This window comes from Nannospalax galili, unplaced genomic scaffold (genome assembly GCF_000622305.1).
Source record: "Nannospalax galili isolate Female #2095 unplaced genomic scaffold, S.galili_v1.0 scaffold760, whole genome shotgun sequence".
NCBI lineage: Eukaryota > Metazoa > Chordata > Mammalia > Rodentia > Spalacidae > Nannospalax > Nannospalax galili.
Genome location: NW_008347555.1, coordinates 829,622 through 844,107, shown reverse-complemented (window position 1 = coordinate 844,107; position 14,486 = coordinate 829,622). Strand labels below are relative to the sequence as shown.

Below are 14,486 nucleotides of genomic sequence, written 5' to 3'. Positions count from 1 at the left end.
TGCACAGGTGTTGGGACACTTGTGAGCAAGATGAACCTGGATTTTTTAGGCTTCAGTCTAAGGGGGACAGGAAGTAAAGACTGAAGCCTAAAAAAACCAGGTTCACCTTGCTCACAAGTGTCCCAGCACCTGTGACCAGCTCCTGGGAGCTGGAATGGGAGACGTGGAAATTGGCCTCCTGTGGTAGGCCTGACTCTGATTTGATTTCTTCTCTCCCAAAGACTGGGTCTTCTCCCCACCCTCCCACCTACCTTCTCTACTTTCCTAGTCCCTGGTCTCCTTAGATCCCTAGGGTTGGGGCCCTTTAATAATCCTCTGGGAAGTAGGATCTTGCTCTTTCCAGGGAGGTCCAGTATGGCCAACTTTCCTCAGCTGCGGCAAGGGTGGGGGCCTTCAAGGTCATGACTAGCCATGGGGGAGATGCCTTGGGAGATGATTTCTGGATGAGCGTTCTCTGTCTCCCATCACTGCCTAGGGTGGCCTGGCCTGGGCCTTGCCCCTTTCTCAGATCCAGTCCTTACTCCTTTCTCTATCAGGCCTCTCTTTTGTCTCTTCTTTTCTGCCCCCTCCAGCTTTGTCCCCAACTCCTTGTCACTCCCAGATTTGTCTGTACCTCTGGGTGCCTCCCTCCCTCTGAGAAACCTCCACCTTGCCCCCTGCACTCCCCTCTTCCCTGGAGGGTCTCCCAGAGTGAGGGTGGGGGTCAGAGAGACAGACCACTGGAGCAGGGCAAGGCCCTTCACTTGGAGGAGGGCCTGTCGGGTCACGTGGGGTCAGGGGCTCGGGGCCAAGGGCCCTCCAGAGGTATGTATAGTGGTAGGGTTGGCCAGGGGTTCGAAGACAGCCGCCCGGCGGGCCAGGAGGGGGCGGAACCTCGCGGCGCTCCCCTCCCCCACTTTCTTAAAGGGCCCAGCGCGGGCCTGTGCAGGACAGGGGTGGCCGCGCCCTCGCGGACAGGCGCCGCGCACAAGGTCGGGCGCTGGGTGGCTGGTCACTGCGGGCGGGTCCGCTGCGTGGTCGCGGTCCCCTCCCGGAGGCGCGCGCCCGCAGTTCCCCCCTCACCCCCGCCCTTCCCGTCCTTCCCACTCCTCCCTCCCTCTCTCCTCTCCTCGGCGCCCTCCCTCCTGCCGTCCGTCCCCCCATCTCTGCCCAGCGTCTCCACCGCCGCCGCTCCAACACCTGAGGGGACAGAAGCGGACGTGGGGAGCTCCAACAGGCGGCTGTGGCGCGGGACCGCCGGTCCAGGGGCGGCCTCCGCATGGCCCCGCCGTGAGAGGGGACCTCGTGGCTGGGACCTGAGCGGTGAGTTGGGGCCTCGGGCCACCGTGTCCCCAAGGCCTGCACGCTCCGGGACCCCTCCCCTCCCTTCTCCAGGCCAGCAAGACCCTGGGAAGGGGCTGAAGGTGGGGAGAGGATCGCAGGCTGGGTGGCGGGAGCCGCCCTCAGCCCTTTTTGCCCACTGGGGTCTGCTAACAAAGCTGCATCTCGAGATCAATTCTGCGGTGGCTGGAGCAGTTAAAGGATGCGGTTGTCATGGAGATGGGGCAGCGAGAGGAAGCCCAAGACTGTCAGGACTGGGCTAGGGAGTGGGGTGCCGCTAAGAGCCCCAGCCCCGCCTGAAAGGAGGATAAGGGCTGCTGGTCCAATTGTCTCCTGGGCTCTGCCTCCTGGCCCCATCCCCCTTTTGTATAATCCGAGTGTCAGGGTGTGCGTTGATGGGGTGCCAGTGTCAGTTTGGTGGTCCAAGGTTGGGGTGTTGTGAACTGGGGACTGTCAGCAGCCACCTCCACCACGGAGCAGCTTTGAGGATTTATTTCTCTTTCCAGTTTCCCAACTTTGACAGGCAGGCTTGGCGGTCAGGCCTCCTTGGCGCTGCTAAAGCAGCGGCTGGCGTGGGGGCGTGGCAGGCGGCAGGCTAGGCCAGGCCGCACCGAATGGCTGTGGCAGTATGGGGAGGAGGGGTCCTTGGAGCCGTGTCTGGAACTGGATGAGGCAGGGAATACAGATGTGGGAACTACTCTATCCAGCTGGCCCCCTCCTAGACTCCCTCTGTCCCTGGAGGGTCTGGGGTTCCCTGGAATGAGAACTGGAGGTATTGTTTCTACACAGGACCTGGGGTACACTGTTCAATGCCCACTCTTTGTCTTGGGGCCATCTTGTGGGGCCCAGGAAGAGATCTGGGGGGCAGATGGAAGAGTCCATAGGCATAGTAAGAACACTCAGGGCCCACAAGGTAGAGGAATGACTGGGGTTCCCTTAAAAGGCCTCCTCCACTGGTGCTTCTTGCAGGATTCTCATTGCTTGTGTGATTGGTCCCTATGGCTCTGGAGGTCTGTGCCACACTGAGAGGTCTGTCTCCTTCTTGTCCTGGTTTGCTCATTATGGGGCCACATTCCCCAAACAATTTTGGCCAATAGTGACCCACCTTTCAGGATCATTCCTGAAGGGAGAGAGCAGAGCTAGCTAGGATGACTTCCTGTTCTGGACAAGACTGAGAGACAGGGCCTGGGGAAGTCATCCTGTCCCATTCTATTGATGGAACATGACTGCTGTGTGGGGTACCCTGACACCTGTGAGCTTTTGGAGGGAGACACTACCATCACTCCCATTCTGATGGAGAAGCCACTGGGCTCAGGGAGCAGTGACCTGCTTCAACTACCTTGCAGAGGTAGGACTTACACCTGAGAAGAACTTTCTCTGCCCCCAGCCTCCTCTCTTTCCTTGGAACTATAATTTAGGACAGAAATGAGCCTGAGTGCCTCTTCTGGGCAGGGGTGACTTTGAAGGAGACTTAGGGACTACATGGAGGTCTCCTAAGGAGGTGGGATGAAGGCATTCCCCTTCAGGAAGACTTGCAGGGACCAAAGCTGCCTCTCTAGGCAGACAATGCTCAAGACCTCCTCTGCCAGATGGTCTTTTCCAGGAAAATCTGTTTTGAGAAGCATCTTATGCCTGGGGATCCATATTTAGCCTGGCTCCTTACACAGGAGGATACACTCAGGCTGTCACCCCTTGAGGGGTGTTTAAGGGTTGGGTGGGTCCAGGGCTATACCTGGCTCCTTGCCACAGGTTTTCCAATGTGGAGGAGGGGCCCACGGTCCTGCCCTGGCTGAGATTTCTCTGGGCCTGGCTGTGCCCCAAGAGCCATATTCCTCAAAAGGGTTGGTTCACAGGGGAGTTAGGCCCCTTGTGTGTAGTTTGTGCTCCCCACTACTACCCCACTACTACTACTCATAATGCTCCTGCACTACGAGTTGTGCTTGCTTTGCTTGTATGACTTTGGCATCTAGCCCAGGGCAGTCCCATGGCCCAAATGGCTTCAAGATTGTGGGCTGCTGGGGGTGTATCACCTCCATTTTCCTGCCTCACTCTATCTTGTTACACTCCATCTTGTTACACCCTTTCACCCAGAGACCTAGATTCACCAGGACTAACATCTGACTGTGTTTGTTCCTCTCTCTTTCAATCTTTTGGAAAGTTGAAGACTTTATAACACTTATCTCAAAATGCTTCAACATAAACTTCCCAAGTCAAGGACATCCCCCCCCCTCCCCCAAATGGCAATATTGTTATCATACCTGAAAAATTTAGTAGTGGTTCAATTTGACCTGATGTATAGTCCACATTCAAGTTTCTCTAGTTGTTCCAGTAATGTTTGCTATATAATAGTTGTTGTAAATCTTTTCTTTTTATAAAAAAGCATATATTGCATTTGGTTATTATGTTTTTCAATCTGAATTAATCCCCCAATTTTTCTTTCATTTGTTTTTGAGACAGGGCTCTCACATAGCTCAGCCTGGGTTCAAACTCACTGTGTACCACCGAGGATGACCTTGAATTCCTGATCTTGTTTCTACCTTCCAAGTGCTGGGATTACATGCATGATATACTGTGCTCAATCAATCCCCTGATTTAAAAAAAAATTATTTTTATTATTTTTATTTTTTAATATTTATTTTAATTTTATGTGTATGAGTGTATTGCCTGCATGTATGTGAGTGCACCTGTGTTGTGCAATGCTGCGGAGGTCAGAAGAGGGCTTCAGATTCCCCTGGAACTGGAGTTAAGGACGGTTTGTAGCCGCCATGTGGGTGCAGGGAATTGAACCCGGGGTCCTCTGCAAGAGCAGTGTTCTTAACCACTGAACCGTCTCTCCAGCCCCTTATTATTTTTATTTTATATGCATGAGTGTATTGCCTGCATGTGTTGAAGTGCACCTGTGTTGTGCAATGCCCATGAAGGTCAGAAGAGGGTTTCAGATCCCCTGGAACTGGAGTTACAGATGGTTGTTAGCTGCCATGTGGGTGCTGGGACTTGAACCTGGGTCCTCTGCAAGAGCAGTCAGTGCTCTTAACTGCTGAGCCATCTCTCCAGCCCCAAGCCCCTGATTTTTAAAAAGTTTTAAAAGCTGTCTAAGACCTTATCAATTTTGAAGTCTTGAAGAATCCCCCATGTTCCAGATTTGTCTTTTTGCTTGCTTCTGATCAGACTCATGTTAGACATTCTTGGGCAAGCATATCTCATAGGTGATGCCCTGTCCTTCTCAGTGTCATACCAGGTGGCACATGCTGTTAGTTTGTCCTGCAATAGATGGTGTTATGTGAGGGCACTTGACAGAGGGTCCCTTTGTTTCTGTTCTGCTACTCCTCCTTCCCTACCTCCAGAACTTCATCCAGCTGGGCATTCCTGCAGCAGGGGTATACAGTTTTGTACCAGTGCAACTGAGCAAATTCTATATTAGTCCAGATGCTCAAGAGAGGAAATTCAGCAGACACTGATTGGTCTCAGAGTTTACCGCCTTGGGGTTGGGGTAAGTGCTGCTGGTGAAGAGAGAAGGAAAGCCTGCAAAAGAAGTGGGCAGAGGCAGCAAGGACATGGGGGGGCAAGGCTGAAAGAGGGGGCCCAGAGCACAGCAGGCCTGGAATGTGGGTTGCAGTTGACTCTTCCCCCCAGGCACTGAGAGCCCCTGAAGGATTTTTACAGAGGTGAGCAATGGGGTTATTTTGAGCACTGGAAGATGCTTTGAGGAGGACGAATGGGATTGGCTGTGTTAGCATGGTAGATGAGAGATCAGTTTGGCTATGATATGGTTCAGCACAAGACATCAGGGAACTGGATGCAGTGCTTGCTTCTCAGGAGTTGTGTGGCTGGTTGGCCACCCAGGCATGTGGGTGAAGAGATATAAGGAAAGCCCAGAGATAGATGGACAGCTTCAGTGTCAGGCTAGAGGTGGGTGATGAGTGGAGGAGCTGTTGCCTGTGACTTGGGAAGGGTGATGGTTGCCTGGGTTTGGTATGTGAGGTCTAAGGTACTTACTGGGTCAGAGGACTGTGGGTGGAAGGGACACTGCTTTCCTAGCTGCTCACCCTTTCTGAATCTTCTTCTGTGGTGAGGGCAAAGGAAGGCCACACTAGCCCACTGCAAGAGTGGGTGATGAGTTTCCAGGCACCGGCAAGGGGAACTGAGCAGGACAGCTTAGAGGCATTTGCCCCTGTAGAAGTGAGGAGATTCCCTCCCTCCCTGAATCCAACTCCCTCACCTCATTCTGTTTCATCAGACTTGGCTAAAGTTCTTCCTGGTGAAACCCAGTGCTTGGTTTTCTCCAGTCTGAGGAAAACCACAGTCCAATCCCACTGCTCTTGTGGTAAGCCCAGCACATGAATTCAGAGGGCCTGTGGCTGTCCGGCACTCATGCTGTGTCCCAGAGCCAGTTCCCTCACCTTCAGCTTTTTTACACTTCCTCTTCAGCTCTCGACCCTACCCGGGCTTTCCTTGCCACCTCCCTCTCAGCTGAGAGCCTTTGAGAAAACAGAAGTCCCAGAGCTTCCTCAGTGGCTTGGCCCAAGCTTACCCATCCTCCTGTGTTTACATCCCTGTCCTTCCGCCTGCCGCTGTGGGCTAGGTGCTCCTGCCCTCTGCCTGTGTGCCAGATCTTGTCCCCCTTTTGCACCATTGATTCCCCTTTCTTTTAGATCATTTCATCAGGAAGTGTCTTGCTGTTGTTTTTCCCTAAAAGCTTGTTCTCGTTTTCTCCAGCCATGGCCACAGCGTGTTTCTTCCTCTTTCCATAAAAACTCCCAGAAAGGATATCCAGACACCACTCCCTCCACTTCCAAGGCAAGGATGTCCTTTCCTCCCACTCCCCCGACCCCATTCAGTTGGGGCTTCTCTGTGCTTCTCAAGGTCATTAATGACTTCCAAGTTGCTCTACCAGAGGCCACTTCCTGGTCCTCGCCTGCAACATAACACATTCTGTTTCTCTCTTCCTTGATATGCTTCCTTGATTTCTAGATTCTCCCATTTCCTTTCTACCTTGTGTGTTGCTCCTCAACTTTGGATGCTGGCTCCTTCTACCTCCTTTGAGATAGAGGAACCCCAGAATTCAGTCCCTGCACAGCTGCCTGCTTAAGACTTTACAGTGATCTTATCCAATGCTGTAGCTTCGAGTGCCACCTGTATCCTGCCAGCCCCCATAGCCATGTCCCCATCTCTGCCTTCCCCTGTAAGCTCCAGAAGCTTACCCTACAGTTCAATTTTCATGTGTCCCCGATGTCCCCAACTTAACTTCTACAACACAGAGACTCCCATCTCCCCCCAGACCTGTTCTACCCATTTCTCACCTCTTCAAGAGTGGCCCTTCCATCTTTCTTACTGCTCAGGGTCTTAACTACCCTGGTTCTCTCCTTCCCTATACACTGCTCTTTGAAACTCAAAGTTTTACATGTGCCCAGGTGTCCCCTCTGTGGGTCAGGGGTGAAAGAGGAGGCAATTATGGAATGCCCAGCACAACACCAGCACACTGCTAATCTCTGGCATTTACTTCCTGGAGATCAGGCGTGGCCTTTGTCAGATCCAAGCTGGAATCCTAAAGCAGAGCCAGGAGGGGTCAGGGAAGAGGAGGGAAGGTGGGAAAGGGGAGGACTGGTAGGGGAGGGTTAAGAGGTACTAAGCAGTGAGGGGCTTGTGAGGGTGGGGAAGAAGGTCACATGGAAGGAAGAGTTCCCTTGGGGCACCACTAGGAGTGTAGGCAGAGAACTCTTGGTTCACTTCTTTTGGCTGTTGAAGGACATGGGGATGGGGAGGAGATGCCCAGACACAGTACTCCCCAATGGCTGACTGCCTCTATATACCCTGCAGGGCCCAGGGCTGGCTGGTTGATAGGACTCATACCTGGTCAGTTCCCTATAGCTCTCCAGGATTAGACTCGGTGCACAAACCATGGGTCAGATGTGGACTCTAGAAGCAAGGTGAGTCTGAGACATCTGAAGTTTGAGGAAAGCAGAAAAATGGTCAGGTGGCGGTGAACTCCCAGAACCAGGACAGCCTGGTTCTTTTCCTTTGTGATTTTTAGATAGTGATGTCTTGTCCTGTAGGGAAGTCAGCTGGGGGCAGAGTTGCCAGCTCTACATGATTTGGGATTTGACAGCAGATGTGGATTTCATTAGTGTTAAGGGCTCTCCAAAGCAGCATGCAGATGTATGCAAATGCTAGGCAAATGAGGGTTTCAGTTGTCTGGGGGGCAGGGAGAGAAGATGGGAGGATGTCAAGGAATGACCTTTGTAGAGTGCTCTCCTCCAGAGGCTCAGTGGGTGAGGTACAAACTGATGCAAAAGTGTAAATCCCTGGGGCCTCTGCCTACCCAACTGCACAAAGGAGTGGCCTACTGGCCCCCTGCAGCCCACAGCAAAGGCTGGCTTCCTGGTAGCCGAACAGAGATGGGGCAGGGCTTGTTAAAGACTTCAAGCACTACCTGAAGGGGGCAATACCTGGAGGGGGCAGGCACTTAGAAGGGTGACCCTGGTTCTTGCCTCTCACCTGACATCTCGTTGGCTTATGTGCCTTGAGATGGAGATAGGTGTAAGCCTAGTCTTGGGTGGGAGTGTTGGTGTGGATAGGACTGTGGGTCTTTGCTTGTTTCAGGGAGGGTGGGGGAGTCCTCTCTCTGTCCCTCTTCCTGGTCTCATAGGAGTCATTTCCTAACTCCTCACGCTGAGTCTCTGAAGCCCCTGCTTTCAAGCCTGCTCTGACATTTGCCAAGGACAACTGTCTCCAAGTCGAATGGCCTGTGCTATGTGTTGCTCTTCTGGTCACCCCTCCTGGGGCAGGTGAAGGCAGTTGGTTCCTCTGCAGATCTGAGAAACTTCTGGAAGGCAGTAGACATGGCCCTTCCCTGAGCACAGTCACACACCCCCACCTCCCTTCAGTAGCCCTGAAAAACAGGTGTTGTTGATTTGCCTCATTTTGTGGAGGACCCTGAGGCTGAGGAAGGTGAGTGACTTTCCTGAGGTCACACAGCTGTTGGGGAACAGAGATGCTCCTGAGGCTCCTGGGTAGGCATGCTGTCCATGTTATCCTGGGATCCTCCTGCTCTGGGCAATTGGGATGTTGAGGCAGGTGGTAAGGTTGACCTGGCTTGGGAAGGAGGGGTGCCTAGAAATCTGGGATGACAAGAAAAGCCCAGGATTCAGGCCTTGTGGCTAGCAGAGGCCTGATGGGAGAGTGAGATGTGTGGTCCAGGGATCCCACCCAGAGGTTCTCCTGGCAGTTACCTACTGCCCATGCTGTCAGGGCCCCCAGAATGTCTGGGCTACCTTGGGCTCCAGGATGGTGAGGGGCAGAGCTGACAGGAATCTAATCTGAGCAGTCCTTCCACATTGATTTTCATGTTTGATATATGTATGTACACATGTGTATATAAGAACTCAGCCATGTGCTAACAGCTAGATGAGTTAGAAAGCCCATTAGTGCAATAGGAATTATGGGGAGAAGGGCGGTAGGGTCAGTGGGGGTGTTCCAGGTGTGTACCAGGGGCAGATAATAGGTCTACAAGTGAAAGTGTTCCCTCTTTCTTTGCCAGAGAACATTGGTAGAGTTCTTTGTGTTGCGTGTCAGAGGTCTGTCTATGGGGTTTTGGGATTTGTGAGCCTCTCCAAACAAACTCTGAATGTTTTGTATTTGTGAGAGTCCATTTGGGGTGGACCCTCAACTCAATCAGGTGGGAATACTCTGAATCTGATGCATGTGGAGAAGTGAGGACAGAGGGGTTCATTCACCCAGTGTGCCCAGCACACTACAGGCAAAACTGGAGTATCTAGGCTCCCAACTTGCTTCCTGGGGCAGCTATGGTCTCAATACCTCTACACATTCTCAGACCTTTCTGCATCTCTGGCCTGGGATCAGTACCTTGAATACACCATAAGCTAAGATCATGCTTGTCCTGAGTAATGCTCAGCATCCTGGCTCCCATCCTGGGTCTGCCTTATGCCCCATATTAACCAACTGACCTATACACCAAGCCCTCTGCTGCTACTGTGTGTGGCTATGGTCAGTGTGTATGTCTGTCTTCCCCATCACACCCCAGTCTGAAGCTCTGGGTTGCTCCCTTTCCTGTTCTTCTAGGCAGAGGAATTTCTACTCTGGATGCCCAGTAATGTAGGTCTGGCTACCCTTAACCTTGCCTCAGGTCTGAAGACTTCTCACCTCACATGTCCACACATATGGACTCCATCACAAGGGCTGCCGAAGTCTTTCCTTCTATGTGGTTGTGTGGCCTGAGTATGTATGAGCCCACAAATGCCTACTGTGCACAGCCAGGCACACAGGTGCCTGTACCCATGATTTGCCCATGTCTCACAGAGCAAGTGGAGCCCTCCTGCAGGTCTGGGCTCTAGCCCTGTCCTTCTCACAGCCTCTGGCTTGGACTCCAGGATGGAAAAGACCATAGGACTATCCATTCCTGCAGTAGCCTTGATGCTTTCCAGCTTTGTGACCCTGAGCCTGTTTCTCAATATCGCTTAGCCTCTGCCAAAAATGGAGATGATGATAATCCGGGTTACTCAACAAATATTTATAAAGGCATCCCCATGTGACAGGCATGACACTGGCTCTGGACAGCTGTGAACATGAGAGGTCCCTGCCCTCACTGGACCCATATCCTAGCATCAGGGAGGTGGGTAGAAAGTGAGCAGATAGAAAGGGGAGATTCAGGGGACTGGAGAGATAGTTTCAGTCAAGAGAGTGCTTGCCAAGCGAGGATGGGGGCCCTGCTTTGGATCCACAGCATCAAAATAAAAAGCCAAATGTGGTGGTGTGTGCCTGTAATGTTAGTGCTGGGGAGACAGAGACAGGGAGATTCCTGGGTTCACTTTCCACCTAGTCCAGCCAACCATGAGCTCTAGATTCAGTGAGAGATACTGTCTCAAAAAGTAAGGTGGAGAGCAATTGAGAAAGACATTGTGTTGATCTCTTCACATACTCATACACATGTTTGGTGAGCATGTACACACATATGCACACACATAAGAACACTCGTACATACACAAAATATATTAATTATTTAAAAAAGAAAGAGGGGGTGTTTCAGTTCTGCTTGGGACTCTGAAACTTGGAGGCATGTGACAGGGTAGGCAGACAGGGTCTCTCTGGAAGGCAGCTTTGGCAGAAGAGCCTTGAATGGCAGAAGAGGTAATCATCGAAAGATCTAAGGAAACAACAGGGTGCAAAGGCCCTGAGGTGGGAATGAGCTCAGGGAGTAGAAAGAGGCAGGGGTAGGGGGAGTGGCTAGGGAGGCGACAGTAGACAGAGAGAGCTGAGGTGGGACCTTTTTAGGCCATGCTGAGGAGGGTGGACTCTCACCTAAGGGAGATGGGAATTGCTGAAGGATTATGAAAGAGCGAGGCACACCATGTGATTTATTTTACAGTGCTCTCTAACTGCCAGGGGGAAAGTGGGGAAGGGGACAAGGTTGTCTCAGGGGCAGCTGGCCCAGAAATTATGTGACTTGCCAGTCACCCCTGGCCCAGCCAGGGTTCCACTATCATTATGGTCTCCATTTCACCTGGTTCTAGAAAAAGAGGCTGATGAGAGATGTGGTGATAGCGTTCACCTTTAATCTCAGCACAAGGGAGGTAGTGGCAGGCAGATCTCTGTGAGATCAAGGCCAGCCTGGTCTCCATAATGAGTGCCAGGCCAGCTAGGGCCACAGAGAGACCCTGTCTCATTGAACAAACAAATGAACAAACAAAAAAGCTGCAGAACCCAAGGTCATCCCAAGGGCTCTTGGTAGTGAGAGCCCCTGGAAAGGGGCCTGGATCAGGCTGAGAGGCTGTGGGGGATCTTAGCTGCTGCCAGCTTGTTGTTTGTAGGCGTCTTTTTGAGACAGGCGCCCAGTGGCCCGGTTATATTCCCTCCCCTGCTTTGGCAGGGCTGGAAGCAGGAAGAGCCACTGCTTTGGGCTGACCCTCCTGGTTGAAGATTTGGGGCCTTACTCTCATGGGAGGATTCAGCCAGCACCTCTGCTCCTTTCAGCTGCAGAGGGGGCCTACTCCTGTTCACTCACTGTGGGATCCCAGACTTTCCTGGCTATGCCTCAGCATCCCCCTTGTCAAATGGAGCTCAGCTGCTGTTTACTCTGGGGAGTTTGCAGCCCTTTCAGCATCCATGACCTTAGATTCTCCCCATAGTTCTGGGGGGAGGAGAGCAGAGGTAATAATACGCCATTCTGCAGATGGCTTCACACAGGTCAGGGGGCAAGGAGGAGACCTTGGTCACATAATACTTCAGAGTGAGGGTTTGGGGAACCGGTTTATACCTCCATCTTGAAATGTTCCCTTTGCGTACCCCTCCTGAGGCTCAGCTACTCTGAGCTCAACTGGCCCTCAGCCCAGGCAGGGGCTGTGCCTCTACCCCTGTCTAGAGTAGCGCTCAATGCTGCCCCTTGTTTGCTCAGCCCCAGAACTGAGGACATGGGCCAGTGTCTGGTATTGGCAGCACCTGCATTCTGCTCCAAGCTGTGGTCACAGCAGGGCAGGTAGGGCAGGGATTGCCTGAGGCACCTGCTGGAAGTTACAGGGTCATAGAGAGGTTTCCCAAGAAGTCCTTGATTTGTCCACAGCCCTGAATTTGGGCTGCTGTACATCACTCATCAAGTGAAGCCACTTCAGCAGGAACCCAAGCAGAACCTTGACAAGAAGGGCTCCCTATTCTGCCAGGCTCCTGGCATCCTGGCAGAGTAAGGGGCTCAAGCTATGTGTCCCAGAGACAGTGCTTTGCTGGCCCTGGGCTGGTGAGTAGGCCAGGGGACTAGAGTTAGACAGAAGGCTTCAAGGACCCCCTCCCTCCTTCTACCTGCTCCCTGGAGTCTCAGAGGTGACCTCCTATTCTCTCTCCTTTGGGAATGCAACTGGAGGGAACCAATGGAAATAGCAGGGATGTAGGGCAGAACTGAAAGACTCTCACTCAGTGCTGAGCCCCGAGAATCCCTGGCGTCCTAGTACCAGGAGCCAGACAGTCAAGAGCCTGACTTGAAGATGTTTTAAATTTTTTTTTTTTGATAAGTAGATGGGTGTAGGTAGGTGGGGTCACAGATCTCTTTGTCCAGCCATCTTTCACTCAGTGTTTGAAAACCCATGGTTAAATGGATTTGAACTGGTATGTGGTAGCTTAGCTTTCCTCAAAGGTCCAGATGTCCCCAGAGAGCAGGACTCCCCTTCCTCTCTGGGCTCATCTGCATAAGAAGTTCTCCCAGAGTTTAGCTTCTGTTTCCTGCAGTTGGTGGCTTGGGGAAGGCCTGGTAGATTGAGTCCTCTTCAAGACTTAGGCACAGGCAGGTACAGAAGGTTTGAGGGTTGTGTCCTTATCTCCCCATTGCAGCTTGTCCTTCTGCAGCCCAGAGAGCTGGCCTCTCCTTTCCTCCTCCAGCTTCTCCTGAACCCCAGGAGTCCTCTCCAGAAGAAAGCAGGGTACTGGGGGACACTAGGGCCCACAGAGGGGAGGAAGGAAGTGACTCAAATTAGAAATGGGAAATGGCGAGGTACCTGCTTCTAGGCAGCTTTCCAAGGTATTGGGGATGGGACTGGACTGTATCCCCTGGCAGAGGCCACTAGGGAGGGTAACCTAGACTAAAATGGGCCAAGGCAGAGGGAAGAGGAGAGGATGACCTTCACTGTGCATAGTCTCTGCCTTCCCAGTTAGGATGAGTTTGGTCAGGAAACCTGTTGAGGTTGGGCAGAGGAGGGTGTGGCTCCCCTTGCTTTGCTCTCCCCAGAGTGTCTGTGATGGCCTCTCCCTTGAGTCTCTTCTCAAGGCTGGGTGAGCTCCTGCAGGGTGGGGGTATGAGGAGGGAGCCCTGGGCCCCTTTTTCCTTCTTCCTGGCATTGCCAGGTGTTGGGCACTGCAGGGGCAACCTTACCTCTCTGCTAGACTGTCTGAAGCTCAGTACCCAGCACCCTGGACAGCGCCTCACACCAGGCCTCCTGTGGCTCGGGGCTGTCTCCAGGCTTCACTCTGGCTCCCCTTTGGTGCTCCCTGCCAGGATTAAGCATCGTTTCTGTTCATCTCCTTGACTTCTCAACACCCCCGTAAAGGAAGCCCCCAGCCCAGTACCCTCCACTAATCACAAGCATGGACTCCTCTCTGGATCCTGCAGCCAGGGCTGAGAATGTGTGAAGAGGTGCATGACTGGCTGCAGCCAGCCTGGAGTTTTGTCTCCTTTCTCCAGCAAGCATGGAGAGGGCTCTTCAAGAGGTACTAGATCCTTGCCCAGTTCCTCACTACCATGACCTGAGCCACCTCTCCAGTTTAAAGGGTCCCCAGGAGATCATCATGGCCATTTCCCTGCCCCTGTCATGCTACCCCAGCACTGGTTCCATAGGGCTTTAGTTCTTCTGACTACATGCCCTGAATGACTGATCCTGTTTTTATCTCTCCATCTTCTGCTAAGTTTTCTGGAGTCCTAGGGCTGGTTGGGACTGGGTAGAAGCAGTGGCAGCCATGGATGAAGACAAGCTCCGGTCTGAATTGCCTGAGGAAGGTGGTGCCACGCAGGACCCCAGCCTGGAGTCTGAAGAGAAGCCTGGGGTCCAGAATGGAGTGGCAGCCAGTGAGGGTCTAAGCAGCTGCCTCAACAGTCCATGTGATGAGAAGAAAGGCACCCTGGAGGATGCTGAGAAGCCCACTGAGGACCTGAATGTGGCCCTCCCTGGTCTCAGCCACTCTCTCACCAATGGCCTAGCTTTGGGATTAGATGGGAACATTCTGGAAGATTCCACAGAGTCTGGGACCTGGAGGGCAAGTGGGCTGGCAGAAGAAGACGATACCTCTAGGAGCCTCTGTCCAGATGCTGAGGACTTTCAGCTGGGGTGAGTGGGTGTCTTGGGATGGGTGCTTATCACATTTCCAGCTCTCTGGTTATATGGCCTGGCCCTGGCCCTTAGTTTCTCTGGAAGGTGGAGATTTCTTGCCTCTATTCTTTGGCTTCTGAGTATTTTGGTAAACAGGGCCAGGAGGGGGAATTCAGAGGTGAGCAGGTTGTTGTGCCCCCAGCCCCTACCCAACCATCGTAAGAAATCTCTATGAGGGGCGGTACTCCCTCCCTTCCAGCTGACGTTGGAGTTTCAAGTCCTCTCAGAATGTCTTGATGGGAAAGATCAGTTATCTGGTCCCTCCTCCTATCCCAAGATGAATCTTCCAACACTGTAACTGGCCCC

The 14,486-nt window shown here is 52.7% G+C and overlaps 1 protein-coding gene across 2 annotated transcripts in view; it reads left to right on the top strand.

Moving 5' to 3' along the window:
• Window positions 1-946: 946 nt before the first annotated feature.
• Window positions 947-14,486, top strand: part of Psd2 (pleckstrin and Sec7 domain containing 2) — a 52,640-nt gene continuing 39,100 nt past the window's right edge. Inside the window, exons 1-3 of one of the 2 annotated variants that reach the window (XM_008844281.2) lie at window positions 947-1,302; window positions 13,313-13,524; window positions 13,721-14,138. In XM_008844281.2, the coding sequence (XP_008842503.1) occupies window positions 13,455-13,524; window positions 13,721-14,138 (488 nt within the window). In that variant the 5' untranslated portion in view covers window positions 947-1,302; window positions 13,313-13,454. The remainder of the gene's footprint in view (window positions 1,303-13,312; window positions 13,525-13,720; window positions 14,139-14,486) is intronic. The other variant, XM_017800919.1, reaches the window with a different exon arrangement.